At 49.6% G+C, this 15,309-nt stretch overlaps 2 protein-coding genes across 7 annotated transcripts; one reads left to right on the plus strand and one right to left on the minus strand.

Moving 5' to 3' along the window:
- Positions 1 to 760: 760 nt before the first annotated feature.
- On the minus strand, positions 761 to 6,404 carry CDK2 (cyclin dependent kinase 2). 3 transcript variants are annotated; one of them, XM_058557990.1, is made up of 8 exons: positions 6,099 to 6,404; positions 5,273 to 5,350; positions 5,044 to 5,164; positions 4,218 to 4,388; positions 3,618 to 3,719; positions 2,796 to 2,939; positions 2,283 to 2,486; positions 761 to 2,004 (listed from the first exon to the last, which is right to left on the minus strand). In XM_058557990.1, exons 1-8 carry the CDS (start codon positions 6,212 to 6,214, stop codon positions 1,900 to 1,902), a joined length of 1,041 nt encoding a protein of 346 aa, XP_058413973.1. In that variant the 5' UTR covers positions 6,215 to 6,404; the 3' UTR covers positions 761 to 1,899. The 3 variants fall into 3 exon arrangements, with proteins under 3 accessions (XP_058413973.1, XP_058413974.1, XP_058413975.1); XM_058557991.1 differs by lacking the exon at positions 2,796 to 2,939 and having other exon boundaries at positions 6,099 to 6,402; XM_058557992.1 differs by lacking the exons at positions 2,796 to 2,939; positions 3,618 to 3,719 and having other exon boundaries at positions 6,099 to 6,403.
- A 117-nt stretch (positions 6,405 to 6,521) lies between these two features.
- Positions 6,522 to 15,274, plus strand: PMEL (premelanosome protein). Of its 4 annotated transcripts, none has more exons than XM_058557986.1 (13): positions 6,523 to 6,785; positions 6,869 to 6,950; positions 7,156 to 7,281; positions 9,493 to 9,603; positions 9,759 to 9,905; positions 10,865 to 10,999; positions 11,399 to 11,560; positions 11,805 to 12,485; positions 13,487 to 13,603; positions 13,838 to 13,922; positions 14,006 to 14,211; positions 14,315 to 14,402; positions 15,024 to 15,274. In XM_058557986.1, the coding sequence occupies exons 3-13, from the start codon at positions 7,206 to 7,208 to the stop codon at positions 15,163 to 15,165; spliced, it is 1,950 nt and encodes a 649-aa protein (XP_058413969.1). In that variant the 5' UTR covers positions 6,523 to 6,785; positions 6,869 to 6,950; positions 7,156 to 7,205; the 3' UTR covers positions 15,166 to 15,274. The 4 variants fall into 4 exon arrangements, with proteins under 4 accessions (XP_058413972.1, XP_058413969.1, XP_058413970.1 ...); XM_058557987.1 differs by having other exon boundaries at positions 6,523 to 6,615; XM_058557985.1 differs by having other exon boundaries at positions 6,523 to 6,950.
- The last annotated feature ends 35 nt before the right edge of the window (positions 15,275 to 15,309 follow it).

A 15,309-nucleotide genomic window follows, 5' to 3' on the forward strand; every position in this document is an offset into this window, starting at 1 on the left:
GAAGGCCGCCCCTCCCCTGGATTTGGCGGGGGCTGCCTCTAGCGCCCCGCCCTCTATGACAAATTCGCGGGTGAAAAGGGAAATACCTCTCCCGGGGACCCGGAGCTTGGGAATTGAAGTAGCCGTCACGTCGGTGCTTCCTCTTTTTAGTGGGACAGGAGTCTTTGGGGTGGCCAGCGGCAGTCTGAGATGTTTTTTGGTAGGGTGGGACAATGTCAACTCCATGAAGTGGCAGCTTGCAGAGGCTTTTGCTCTTCATAATAATTTTTCGTACAGACAGCTGACATTGTCTGAATCATATGCAAATGTGAATAAAGTATCTTTAGAAAACTTTGCTGTTTGTGATATGCAACAAAAGCAAAAACGATGAGCTTACTGGGAAATGCAGTGTCAAGGTGAATGCCCGCGGAGTCCGCTCCCAACCACATTGCTGCTCCTAAACCCTTCCTAACATTGAAATCCTGTAACTGCCGGCTGTATGTACGTGTATGTGGCATGTGTGTGTGTGTTGGGGGGGAGGGGGGAGATGCAGGGTTGTAGGGAAAGTGAAGTAGGAAATACATAGGCTTCAGTTTCCCCAGCTGTAAACTGGGGACACTATCCCAGTTGCGTCATAGAGGCAAAATGGGGTAGGGTGGGTAGCCCTGCAGAGATTAGGAAAAGTGGAGGTCTGAAACCAATTATCACATATACACATTTATATTCTCTCTCACACCATTTTTTCAGTAAATAAATACACAAAAGTAAAGGAGAAAAGAGATAAACTATAAAACTTTTTTTTAATGAATTACAAACTAAATTACAAATAATGTTAATAGCAAGAACACTCAAGGACAAGAGGTGGGAGAAGACAGACAAAATCACAGAAAGAAAAAAAATACTTTTTTTTTTTTAACATTCGCATTACAAAACCCCAAGGTACACATGGCAACAAATCCACCCACTCCCACTTAAAAAACTACTATAACCTGAAATATAAATATAATTGTTCATCCTTCTCTTAAAGAAATATTTTTTCCCAATGCCCCCGCTCAGTCAGAGCCCTAAAAAAGTGTCAGCATTCTCAAAATGATGTCTAAACCCTAACTTCCACTCCTATGGGATGGCCTTCAGAGGAAGATGGGAGTGGGGATCCCTGGCACCTGAAGAACTAAGACTCTAAAAAGGAAGAGAAAAATTCAAACATCTTTCACTTGCCTCATAAGGCCGCGGTGAAACACAATCCCTGTCCCAGAGCCTCCCAGACACCCTTGCCTATAGGAGGGACAGACAACAGGCCTGAGGGCAATCATTTCTATTGCAGACCCACCAGGATTGTGGAGACTGGGAGTCTTGAGTCTCCCAGACTGTTAGGTGAGATGAAACACTAAAATTAGGGTATAAACTGGTTGGATCTATTTTTTAACCTAATTCCTTAAAACAGGCCCCTCCCTATGTTTTTGTTTTGCTTGGTTTACAAAAGTTCCAACTTAGCCCGGTTGCTATCAGTTGGCCTTACGAACACAGTGGCTGAAGGAGGCTTGGGGTCTCTGCCATCCGAAACACGGGAAACTAATAACTGCGGGGCTTTCAGAGATTGGGATGGCAAACCCTATGTGGGGGGAGGGGAAACAGTCAGTGTTTTTTTTTTTTTTTTATACCAGCCTTCCTCAGCAATGAGGAAGAGGAGGGGAGAGGGTGGTGGAGGCTGACTTAAGTGCATCCAATACTGAAGATTCCTTTCATTTTTCACCCATTTTGCCCCTCCACCCTTGTGTATCCCCAGAGTTGGCTGGCTAAGAGGGGAAGGTGAGTGTTAAGGCAGCCAGACAAGATCGAAGGGCAAATGGCCCAGGGCCAAGCCACATCAGGCCCCCACTGGAGAAGGTGAGACCAGGAGTGGTGGCTTAGCGAAGGCCATCAGAGTCGAAGGTGGGGTACTGGCTTGGTCACATCCTGGAAGAAAGGGTGAGTCAGAGCTGCCTTTGCCGAAATCCGCTTGTTGGGGTCGTAGTGCAGCATTTGCTGGAGGGAGAGATGTATTCTGACTTCAGTGATATGATAGCGGACTAAATGGGTGGCAGGTATTCCAAGAAATTGGGAAATCAGAATTCCTTTTACCCAAAGCAGAGTTCCCATTTCCCTCCTCCCTATATCTGGACAGGTGTGCCAACAGGGAGAGAGGCAAGGACTAGGGAAATGCTGAGACCCAGAGTCCAGGGTCTCATCCTTCCTTCATCCTGGAAAAACTCTGCCCTGGGGGAGTGAATGAGAGGAAATGGATGCCCACCCTCCACTCTCACCGATAACAAGCTCCGTCCATCTTCATCCAGGGGAGGCACAACTTTGCTAAAATCTTGCCGGGCCCACTTGGGGAAACTTGGCTTATAATCAGGCATGGAAGTAACTCCTGGCCAAACCACCTCATCTGGGGTCCCCAGAGTTCGAAAGATCCGGAAGAGTTGGTCGATCTCAGAATCTCCAGGGAATAGGGCCCGGCGGGTCACCTGAAAACGAGGAAAGAGGATAGGCCAAGACTCGCAGTGACGTCAGTCAAAACTGCCCCCAGTACAATGGAGGTTCCCACAGGCAGTGGAAGGTCAGCAGGGCCCCATGACTCCCTCCCCAGGGCCTTTCATGGGTTCAGGGTCAGTCACACAGAGCCTGAGACAATGAAGTCCCTTCATCTGTCTCCTCGCCCCCTCCTTCCTTCCCCCAACCATGGCTTTGCAGATCCCCAAGACTGGGTGGGGCTGGGAGGGGGTGAATGTCTGGGGTGCCACTGACATGTAGCAAAGGGATCCCAAGCCACTCACGGGGTGTGGGGTAGACACTGCGGTCATCCCCCCTCCTTGTGATGCAGCCACTTCTAGATAGGAGCACAGCGGGCAGAGACTGTGTCTTCCATTTCTTCTGTGTTCCCCACAGCACTTAGCATGGTGCTGGGTACACACTAGGTGCTTAACAAATATTTTTGGATGAATTGAGAGAGGAATATGGGCAATTGTAAGGTAATGCACTGGGGGATAAATGCACATTATATATATTATATATGTAGGCTAGTGGTCTCCAAGCCCCCAGTTACAACCCAGATAAAGGACCATAAAACATATTGCTGATTTGATTTGAAAACTCAGCCCACTCACTGCTGTATTAAAGGGGATGAGAGCTCCCATATAAAGCTGGGCCTCAGGGATCCTTCAATCTGAAAAGCCAGAGGTTGAGGGGGGACATGATCTAAGCCTGCAGTTTAAATAAAAGGTGTGGATAAGGTGAACGCTGTTGGCTTCACCACATTCCTGGCACCCTACAGTAAGGTCTACAGGCCATCAAGGAGGCACTAAATGGAATTCAGTCTCCCAAATATATGCAGACCAAAGCTAAAACAGCTTTAGAAATTATTTAGCTCAATTTGGGGATAAGAGAAGTAAACTGGATGCTAAGGCTGTTTGAGGATATCCTAACATGTGGTTGACATCAGGGACAACAATCCTATCCTTCCCCACCACCCCGCGTGGTGCTACTCTAGAGAAAGAACCCTGTGATAATAGGCCCATGAGTCTGGGCCAAGAAACAGTTCTGTTGTTCTTAAACGTGGGGAGGAGTGGGCTGGGTGGAACTAGGGCATGGCTTCGTACCATCTCAGCAAAGATGCAGCCCAGGCTCCAGATGTCCACAGCTGTGGAGTAGTATTTGCAGCCCAAAAGGATTTCAGGTGCTCGGTACCACAGGGTCACCACCTGGGGGATAAGAGTGGGAAGGGGAGGGATGGTGTATGGGGCATGGAGATTCCCACGTCTCAGTTCCTCAGCACTACTCTGCTAACTCTCAGGCTCTTAACAAGCAGCTTCCTTCCCTCCATCCTTCCCCTCCTTCTGACTTCGCCTAAGTGAAATGATTACACACCACTTCTTAGCCCAGAGTTAGCCTTGCCCATGGCTCTGGGAACCGTATTTTCTGAAGCCCCGATTTGTGACCTTTCTGGAAAACTTGAGACAAGTCGTCATAATTTTAATGGTGTGCCATCCAGCTCTCCTGGCTTGGTATCTATCAAAGGCCAGTTAGCCCTACGGTATGAAGGTATGAACTATGTGCATACTCTAAGACCTCCTGGGGTGTCAGAGATACTTTCCATCTACTGAGAGAGAAACTGCTGCCAGGTATTTTTAGTAACTTTGTGAATGTCTTTGTTAACACCTCCCAGGAAGTTCAGAGAAGAAATGCAGAGAGAGACTCACCTCATGAGTATAAGTACGAACAGGCACTCCAAAGGCTCTGGCTAGTCCGAAGTCTGCTAGCTTGATGGCCCCCTCCGCATTGATAAGCAGATTCTGAGGTTTGAGGTCTCGGTGCAGGACCCGGTGAGAATGGCAGAAAGCTAGGCCCTGGAGCAGCTGGAACAGATAGCTCTGACAAGGGAGACAGAGAGGACTGTGTTTTTCAACCACAGTGAGAAGATTAGGGTCTGCTCTGTGCCTCCAAAGCTCTACTAAAGCCTTTACTATGTTGGATCATAATTACATGTTTACAAGCTATTTCTCCCACTGGATTGTCAGCCCAGTGAGGGGTAAGGACCAGGTCTTATTCAGTTTTGCATCTCTTTTCCATATGCTGTGCCTAGCACATTGAAGGTGTTCAATAAATGTGCATTGAATAAACATTTGTTGACAGATTGAAAGTAGCTCCAGGAGTAAAGAACACAGGCCTAAAACAGACAGTAGAGAGCTGCTGGCTATTTCTTCCACCAAACAGGTGGAAGGGCTTTTTAGAGGAATCTACCAAGTGCCCTCAAGTCCCATTTATCTGAGTTTCATCTGACCTTCCACCTGAGCTGCTAAGTTGACTTACTAGAGTTTCCACTTCTCTGATTCTCCTGCCCAGCCCTGGGGTTAATAAGCATAATGAGCAGTGAAAGAGCCACAAAAGAAAGGGGTAGGTATTTGTCTGTAGGGGAATGAGGGCTGGGGAGGAAGCCACATTACAAATCATCACTCAGTCTGAATTGCCTGCCTTCAGTCCCCTCCAAGATGCCCATGATGAGGAGGAGTTGAGGAGAAGGATTACCTTGATGAGGGGAAGAGGAATGCCCGTGAGAGCAGAGGCATCCATGAATTTCTTGAGATCCTGGTGTAGAAACTCAAAAACCAGGTAGAGTTTGTTTTCTGTGTGGATGACATCCAGCAGCCTAGGGAAGAGAGGTCCAGGAATGGAGGTGAGGGAGAGAAATGCCCAGACTTCACAGACAGAAGGTATCCTCCTTTACTATCAGAGTACCTCCCAAATACATACTTACTTGACAATATTAGGGTGGTTAAGCTCCTTAAGCAGAGAGATCTCCCGGATGGCAGTACTGGGTACACCCTCCGTCTCACTTGGAGAGGTTGGGAAAGTAGAGATGGGAATGTGGTTACAAATATTCTTTTTCCTCCAGCCCAGTCACTCCCTCTCCCACCTCCCACCCCCCCTCCACAAGGTGACACCACCCCCAGCATCCCCTAGGAAAGTGAGAGAAGAGAAAGAGTGCTGTAGGAGTTAATTCATGGGTGGTCAGGGAGTGGCTTTTAGACATATTAAGGTCATTATTTCTTCTTTTCCCAGGGGTAGGTAAGTAAAGCCTCCTGGTGAAGGTGAAGCAGAGAGAAGGTAACAGAAAAAAAATGGGACTAGCAGCACCCAGCCTCCCTGGAGGGGCCAGTGAGGTTCAACTGTCATTCTTTTGAAAGAGGGAGAGAATTCTAAGATGAGGGTGGGGTTGGGACAGTGAGGAGGGCTCTTCCTTCAGAAAGGTGCTTTTCACCAGTTCCTACAAAACCCAACTCCACCAGGAGTCCTGGACCCCATCTCAGGGGCCTCCTTAGTCTTCCTGAGTCTTTCTGACTGCACATTTAGGGGGGTATCACCCGGCTTTGGGGAGGAAGTTCCCCATGGATTGTGCACTACGCTATATTCTCCACAGGGAAACTTTCTACTGTCCTCCAGTCCACCTCTCCACCTCAAAAGAAGTCCCTCCCTGCTACCTTCCGGTCCCTGGACGGCTACCCGCCTGTGGGGGTGGGGGTGGGGGTAGGGACACTCAAGGAGCTCCGGAGTTAGGAGTCCCGGGTACAGAGGCCACTCACGTGTCCAGGCGGATTTTTTTAAGCGCCACCACTTCTCCCGTCAACTTGTTTTTGGCTTTGTACACAACTCCGTACGTGCCCTCTCCGATCTTTTCCACTTTTTGGAAGTTCTCCATGAAGCGCTAGCGAGCCGGGTCAGCCCGGCCCTGGAGCGGGGGCCTGGGAACCCTGCAGAAAGCGGGCCCCGGCTCTCGGGGGGCCAAAGAGGGGGAAACAGGGCCCAGCACCGCGACCCCAGGTCGGGATGGAACGCAGTGTATCTCTCGCTCTTGTCAATTTGTCCAACTTAAAACAATGTTGCCGCCTCCCCCCCAGTTCTCTACCGCCACCAGACGCCCCGCCCCTCCTTCCCGCGTTTCCCTGGCTCCGCCCCCGGGCCTTCCCATTGGTCAACGTCAGAGCGGGCGGGGCGAGCCCAGCGCCCCTCGCCGCAAATGACCTTCCCGCACAAGTTTGGTTCTGAGGGGCGTTAGAACAAGCTTCTGCGTCGGTGACGAGGCTGAACACCTTTTTCCAAGTACCTGATTTGGGCTCGAGTTTCCGACCCGTGCCCTCAGTCTGTAGGGACTTCCTGATCTTTAACTCGCAGGGTTCGCCACCCTTAGGGGAAATGTGTATCGACCTAAGATTAAATTCCCCCCGGCCCAGGGAGCCTCCTTTGAAAAGCAGGAAGCTGGGAATCTCATTGTAAGGGTTTCCTGGGCCTCGGAGGAGTCGTTGCCTCCGCCTCTCAGCCTACCCTGAGACTGTCTTTCTGTTTTTGGATGCAGGATCTCTTGTCTTTTTGAGAGGTTCCTGTTGGACTCAAACAACAGACTGATTCACTCTCCCATGATGAACTGTGTGTGTTCGGTATGTGTTACGTAGCTGTTCTTTCCCGGGAGGATGGAGTGTGTCCAGATGAAAGTGACCCAGAAACTGTCATTGAGTAGTGGGATGTCCAGGGACCAGCATCCCTTGTCAGTTCTGCCGTTCTCCGGTCCTCCCGCCCCTCCCAGACCTTCCCTGGAGGGAGAGGAGGAAGGGCTATGCAAATAAGCACCCCTTTCTTATACAGGGGCTTGTCCCAGCCCACCAGCACCTTTGGTTGCTGGAAGGAAGAAGAGGATGGATCTGGTGCTGAGAAAATGCCTTCTCCACATGGCTGTGATGGGTGCTCTTCTGGCTGTGGGGGCCACAGAAGGTGAGTGTGGGGTGTGTGGAGATGAACAAGTATGAATTTGAGATTGCGCATCTGCTCTGGTTTTCCCCCTCCTAATAGGAGTTACCAGCAATACTTCTGTCTTCTCCCATCCATTTGATTTAGTGAGGACATGGGCACCTGAGCTCCCTCCCCACACGGAGATTTGGGACTGGACCTGAAAATAATCCCATCTGCTTGGAAGGGAAAGAGGATAGTGGATCTTCACGGCCCTAATTCTGAGGCCCCCTGCTCAGTGAGATGGAGCAGGGGCTCCAAAGGGCTGAAATGAGTGGGAGACTCTTTTAGGCAATGTCTCAAACACTTGGGATAGGGTAAAGTGAGGAATAAGAGAATGTGGTATTGGATAAGAAGGGTAAGGGGGCCCCATCGCCCCTCTTTGGGATGGAGATGGGCGAACACAGCCCAGGCTTTTGTTCTGGGGCTGGAAGAGACGGGCAGAGGGTCTCAGCTGAGCATCACATGAAAGGGCTTTGGGGGATTGAAGCCTCGTGACAGGAGCAAGGGATGGGGGCAGGGGTGGTGAGAGGGTCTGGAATGTCCCGTGCTGCTCTGAGAAGGGAGGGTTGGGAGTGGAGAAAGAATAGGGCATCTTATGATAGGGTGGGATGCTCAATGACATGCTTCCAGATCCTCCCCCAGTGGAATCAACTAGGTTTCCAGTACACATTAGAAATGGAGTGAGGACAGTTTCTGCTGTGCTGAAATATATACCTCATATCCCAGTCCCCATTTTCTTTTTTTTGTTTTAATAATTTTATTTATTTTTTCCCCCAAAGCCCCAGTAGATAGTTGTACGTCATAGTTGCACATCCTTCCAGTTGCTGTATGTGGGACGCGGCCTCAGCATGGCCAGAGAAGCGGCGCGTCTGTGCGCGCCCGGGATCCGAACCCCGGGCCGCCAGCAGCAGAGCGCCCGCACTTAACCGCCAAGCCACGGGGCCGGCCCCAGTCCCCATTTTCTATCTCTAGATCCCTAGTCACACAGACTTCTAGGAAGTTCTCCTTGATCTGACTTCCCTCATTCATGCTGCAGTTTCAAGTCTTATTCTTTTACTATGTTCCTTAATGTATTCTGGAAACATTCTGTTCATACTTGTCCACCTGAGGCTCTTAAAAGATTGTGCTTACTTTTTGGGTCCCAATTTTTAAAATCATAAGAAGACATTTTTGGATATTCATGAAATTTTATATTGACTGAGTTTGATAATTTCGTCTAGTATAAATTGACATTGTTCTTATTCAAGAAAATATTCATGTTTAAAAAAAATTGTTTAACCCTACAGATACATGCTGCATTTGTAGGGTTAAAATAACAAGATGTCTGGGATTTTTAAAAAAATACTTTAGCCAAAAAACAAACAAACAACATTAACAAAAGAGAGATAAGACAAATGTGGCAAAATTGTTGACAGTCATTGGATCTGGGTGAGGCATATGGAGATCCATCATATCCCTTTTTTTCTCAGACTTCTCTCTTGGTCAGTTACAATAATTTTATCTGCTCTGTCCCCACCCGCAACCTTTGCCTGCCTCTGATCCATCCTCCTCACTGCTTGCCAGTGATCTTTCTAAAACACATCTGATCATATTCAAAAGCTTCTGAAGGGTGAATTTTATGGTATGTGAATTATATCTCAATAAAACAAACAAACAAAATCTTCTGAGGTGGCCTTGCCTACAGGATAAAGGCCAAACTCCTTCACCTGGCACTGAAAGCCCCCATCTTCTTGGCCTCATCTCTCACAGTGTGCATCAACCACATTGCTGGTAGTCTCCTATCATGCCAGGTGCTTCCCTGCCTCCATGCATCTGCTCATGCTGGGCCTTATCCCACAGGCCAACTCCTCACTGACATCTCTCCCAATCTGCCAGAGTAGAACTAGTCTGTTTAGTTTGTCATTTTCATGCACTTTGTGCATGTCTGTTATGGTTCATATTAAACAGTGCCTTGAATTATAGTAATTTATGTATATGTCTATTTCCTATACTTTACCTTGAATCCCATTAGGGCCATGTCTTGTTCATTTCTTAAGTCCTTTGTACCTAGCATAGTGCCTGGTACCTGGTGGGTATTCAGTAAATTAAAATGCAATTTGAATGTGAGAATGAGTGGGGCCACATGGGACGGTGTTATCCCCTGAGAAGGGACTGAGTGAGGATCCTAGGGCCCTCATGGTACCTTCCTTTTAGGACCCAGAGGCCGGGACTGGCTTGGTGTCTCAAGACAGCTCAGAACTAAAGCCTGGAACAGGCAGCTGTATCCAGAGTGGACAGAAATTCAGAGGCCTGACTGCTGGAGAGGTGGGAACTTGACAATTTCTGGGGAGGGTATGGTGGGAACGGGGTGAGGAGAGGAGCAAGAACTGGGTTGGATGTAGCTTGGGATGATAGGAAGGGAAAAGGTACATGGGGAGTGGAAACCAAGGAGTCCCAGCTAATGCAGCTGCCCTTCCCAGGTGGCCAGGTGTCCTTGAAGGTCAGTAACGATGGGCCTACACTGGTTGGGGCAAATGCCTCTTTCTCTATTGCCCTGCACTTCCCTGAAAGCCAAAAGGTGCTGCCAGATGGGCAGGTCGTCTGGGCCAACAACACCATCATCAATGGTGAGTACCTTTCTACTCCAGGCCCTCATTCCTAGGGCTCGGATTCCCTGGTATCCCCAATGAGCTCAGGGAATGCTCCCTTCCCCTCTACTTTTTTTTTTTTTTTTTTTTTTTTACAAATTATACATGTAATACATATTCATTGTAGAAAAATTAGAAAACACAGAGAAAGCAAAAAGAAGAAAAAATTATAGTCTCCAAAATGGGGGACAGAAGACCCAGTGGACCTAGAAGTGGGACAGACTTTGATTTAAAGTTGCTACTAGCATGTGATCCTGGGCAAGTTACTTAATTCTCTTATGCTTCCATTTCCTTATCTAGAATGGGGATGATAACTTGAAAGGTTGTTTTAAGGATTAAAATGTGATAATCTGTAAAGAATTTAGCATACACCTTCCACAGCCTACAGTAAAGGCTCAATAAATATTAGCTGGGGCTGTTATTTTTATTTTTAGTGAGGAGATCAGCCCTGTGCTAACATCTGCCAATCCTCCTCTTTTTTGCCGAGGAAGACTGGCCCTGGGCTAACATCTGTGCCCATCTTCCTCCACTTTATATGGGACGCCGCCACACGGCCAAGCAGTGCGTCAGTGCGCGCCCGGGATCCGTCCGAATCAGCGAACCCCGGGCCGCCGCAGTGGAGCGTGCGCACTTAACCGCTTGCGCCACTGGGTCGGCCCCGTGGTGCTGTTTTTATTTTTATCCCACTAGCTAGAGCAAATCACTCTAAACATTTTGATATATGGCCTTCCAATCTCTTTCCTATTTAAATATACATATGAATCTTTAATTGTAGTTTCCATTCTCCCCACCACCACCCCAAGTGGGTTATACAAGGGGAACGTAACTTCGTAGCTAAAGAAGTATTCCCAGAGCCCCTCTCTGGGAGCCATGTTAGGGGTTCTGGTGTATAGAAAGGAATGCCAGGGTTTGAGGGTGACTCTGTATCTACCTTTCAGGGAGCCAAGTGTGGAGAGGACAGCCAGTGTATCCCCAGGAACCTGATGATACCTGCATCTTCCCTGATGGAGGGGCCTGCCCATCTGGCCCCATGTCTCAGAGGAGAAGCTTTGTTTATGTCTGGAAGACCTGGGGTGAGGGACCTCCTTCTCTGGCCTGTCATCCACACTTGGATTCTCCTCTTCCTACCTGATCCCCTTTCTCTTTGGTCCCATCCCTTAAGCTCTGTGAGTTTCCCTAATCTTCATTTCCCCATGGCTCTTTCCTCTTCCATAGCACCTAGCCCCCTCCGACTCTCTTTATTATAATTCTTTCTGGGAACGCTTCCCCAATTATAGTTCCATCCCATGGAACCCCTCATTAGGACTCCTTTCCTGCCCCCCATATCACAACATTCCAAACACCCTCTGAAATAACCATCCTCAGTACATCTCCTGACCTTCCTTCTCTGGTGCCCTGTCTCTAATCCTGCCCCTCAGTCCCCTTTGACCAGTAACCCCCACTCCTCCTGCTTTTCTTTCCAAAAACCTCAGACCAATACTGGCAAGTTCTGGGGGGCCCAGTGTCGGGGCTGAGCATTGGGACAGGCACAGCAGTGCTGGGCACACACACCATGGAAGTGACTGTCTACCACCGCCGGGGTTCCCAGAGCTACGTGCCTCTTGCTCACTCCCGCTCAGCCTTCACCATTACTGGTAAGGATTTAGGACGGCACAAGGCCAGCTGCAGGGCAGGAGAAGGTGGGGAGGCTTGCTAGACTGGAAAGGGAAATGATGTGTAACCTTAAAGGGGCAGAGCCAGGAAGACCTGGGGGCAGAGGAATGTGGGGATTAGAGCCAGTGAAAGGCCACTTAGTCAGCTTGGGGTTGGAGGGTGGGGTTGTGAAAAGAGAGGCTATGGCCCAGACCTGCTTCTCACTTTTTCTGGCTCCAATCCCAGACCAGGTGCCCTTCTCCGTGAGCGTGTCCCAGCTGCAGGCCTTGGATGGAGAGAATAAGCATTTCCTGAGAAATCAACCTCTGACCTTTGCCCTCCGGCTCCACGACCCCAGTGGCTATCTGGCTGGAGCTGATCTCTCCTACACCTGGGACTTTGGAGACAGTACTGGGACCCTGATCTCTAGGGCACTTGTGGTCACTCACACTTACCTAGAGTCTGGCCCAGTCACTGCCCAGGTGGTGTTGCAGGCTGCCATTCCTCTCACCTCCTGTGGCTCCTCCCCAATTCCAGGCACCACAGATGGACATATGCCAACTGCAGAGGCCCCTGGCACCACAGCTGGACAAGTGCCTACTGCAGATGTTGTAGGTACTACATCTGGTCAGGTGCCAACTGCAGAGCCCTCTAGAACCACAGCTGTGCAGGTGCCAACCACGGAGGTCATAAATACTACACCTGAGCAGGTGTCAACCTCAGAGATCCTAGATACCACACTTGCAGAGATGCTGACTGCAGAGGCTATAGGTATGACACCTGAAGTGTCAACTCCAGAGTCATCTGGAACCACGGTTGCCCAGGTAACAACTACAGAGTTGGTGGAGACCACAGTTGGAGAGGCATTCACCCCTGAGCCTGAGGGTCCAGATGCCAGCCCATTCATGCCTACAGAAGGTGTTACAGGTAAGAGGCCAGTGTGAACAAGGTTCATTGGGGCAGGGCATTTGTCACTACTCTAAAGAGCTGACTCACCCAGGACCCAGATGTTACCCAATCTTTTGCTTAGCAATGGAGTCCCATCAAAGCCCTCACTGGTTTTAAAGCCCTCAAGTCCCTCTTAATGACATGGAATAGAACTGGAATTCAGGAAGCCAAGTTCTTCCCCTAGGCCACAAGGAGAGAGCTTGTTGCTTCTCTGTCCAAGGAGAGCTGTTCGCTGAGAGGAAGGTCAGGGAACAGACCGTTATCATTCACATAATATTTATATCTCATTTTCTGTTCAAATGTAAATGCCTAGAAATCTTTCCCAAATTCTGACACCATTTCCCACCCCTGGATTCCCATCCCAAAGCAGGTCAACCTGGGATTGTGGTAGGAATACTAAAAAGGGAGGAATTAGATAGTGATGCTTTAATGACTTAATGGATGTCCAGTGTCTAGCATGGGGCCTGGCACAGTGTGGGGTGTGATAAACATTTGGGATTTTTTTTTTTTTTGGTGAGGAAGATTGGCCCTGAGCTAACATCTATTGCCAATCTTCCTCTTTTTGCTGAGGAAGATTGGCTGTCAGCTAACATCCATGCCCATATTCCTCTATTTTGCATATGGGAGGCTGCCACAGCATGGCTTGATGGGCGGTGTGTAGGTCCACGCCTGGAATTCAAACCAGCGAACCCCAGGCTGCCAAAGTGGAGCGTGTGAACTTAACCACTACGCCACTGGGCCAGCCCCATTTGGGATTTTTTAAAACTCTAGCTCTACCCCTAATGGTGTGACTCTGGGGCAGTCATTTCTCCTTCTGGGCCTCAGTTTCCTTACCTACAAAATGAGATTTCCTAGGTCTTGTCTGATTCCAAGCCTGGATCCATTAGTTCTGACTCTACCTGGAAAAATGCCTGCTTGGCCTCTGTTTCCAGGTGAGTCATTTGTCTCCTGACTTTGCCTCTTCAATCCTCTCCTGCCAGGCTCTCAGATCCCCCCGCTGGATGGCACAGCCACCTTAATCTTGGTGAAGCGACAAGCCCCCCTGGATTGTGTTCTGTATCGATATGGCTCCTTTTCCCTCACCCTGGACATTGTCCGTGAGTCTTGCCTACTTTGGGGCTGGTGGAGGGAGCATGTGCTGCCTAGGGCTGGCCAGTGGAAGCATACCTTGGAAGGAGTTACTCACCTGGACAAGAACACCCAAATCCTAGGGTTTCCATTTGAAGGCACAGGGGTGGGATTAGGGGGAGCAGCCCTGGGGCTTTCCTGTCTATGGGCCCTTGAAGAGGCCTAGGAGAGGAATCCAGACTTAAAATCTCCCTACTGTGCAGAGGGTATTGAGAGTGCTGAGATCCTGCAGGCTGTGCCATCCAGTGAAGGGGATGCATTTGAGCTGACTGTGTCTTGCCAAGGCGGGTGAGTGTCCCACTGGTTGTCCTGCTCTCTGGTGTCTAGCATTCCTTCCCAGACCCTCTGACCTAAGCTGACATCTTTCTCAGGCTGCCCAAGGAAGCCTGTATGGACATCTCATCACCAGGGTGCCAGCCCCCTGCCCAGCGGCTGTGTCAGCCTGTGCCACCCAACCCAGCTTGCCAGCTGGTTCTGCATCAGGTACTGAAGGGTGGCTCAGGGACCTACTGCCTCAATGTGTCTTTGGCTGATGCCAACAGCCTGGCAATGGTCAGCACCCAGCTTGTCATGCCTGGTAGGTACTTGGACAAGAGCTAGGAGGAAAAGGAGTGGGCAGAGGCTATCTGGCAGGGAGCAGACACTGATTGAAGCTGTGCCTGGGATTCTTCTGCTCACAGGTCAAGAAGCAGGCCTTGGGCAGGCTCCCCTGTTCATGGGCATCTTGCTGGTGTTGATGGCTACAGTGCTTGCATCTCTGATATATAGGTGAGGGCCCCACTATCCAGCTTACACCCCCTTATCCCTTATTACCACCACTCATTCTTCCTCAAGGGGAGAAGGAACCACCACTCCCTGTGAGGAAGCATGGTGTCCAGGAATGAGCCCAGACTTGGAAGTTAAACAGGCCTGGGCTGCAGTCTTGCTGGTGGGACCTTAGGGAAGTAGCTTAACCTTTCTGAGCCTCTGAAAAGTAGGAAAACTAATACCTGCCCTGTGGGAGATGTTGTCAGGATTAGAGACAATGTGAGTAAAGCTGGTTCTGAAGCAAGAGTGCAATGAATGATGATATTGATGACTGTTGTTGTTAATAACATAAAGAGTGGAGGAGGTTGGGTGAACTGAGTTCTCCACCTATGAGAAGGGCAGATCCCCAGGCCCAGAATGCCAAGATCCTCAAAGCAAGGAAACTTGTAGGGTGAAAGGGGAATGGACAGAGGTTACCATAGAAACAAGAGAGGATGAACCCTGTTGGTGAGGAGAAGAGGAGAGAGCTAGGATCAAGGCCAAGTAAACCTGGGATATGGGTGTGTCCTCTTCTTTGGAGAAGCACAGAGAGGCTGCCCTTGTCCATTGCTTACCAGTTTCCCCCTTCTTCTCCCAAATCAGGCGCAGACTTATGAAGCAGGGCTCAGCTCTCCCCCTTCCCCAGCTGCCACACGGTAGAACCCACTGGCTGCATCTGCCCTGGGTCTTCCGCTCTTGCCCCAGTGGGGAGAGCAGCCCCCTCCTCAGCGGGCAGCAGGTCTGAGTACTCTCATGTGATGCCATGATTTACCCAGGTGTGGACAGCAACGCCTCTCTTTTCTCCAGTCTTCCCTTGGAGACTACCATTACCTGAAATAAATACTCAGAACCTGGTGCTGTTTTTTTCTTGCTTCTGGGAGAATGTATG

The sequence above is a fragment of the Diceros bicornis genome, chromosome 17, assembly GCF_020826845.1.
Source record: "Diceros bicornis minor isolate mBicDic1 chromosome 17, mDicBic1.mat.cur, whole genome shotgun sequence".
NCBI lineage: Eukaryota > Metazoa > Chordata > Mammalia > Perissodactyla > Rhinocerotidae > Diceros > Diceros bicornis.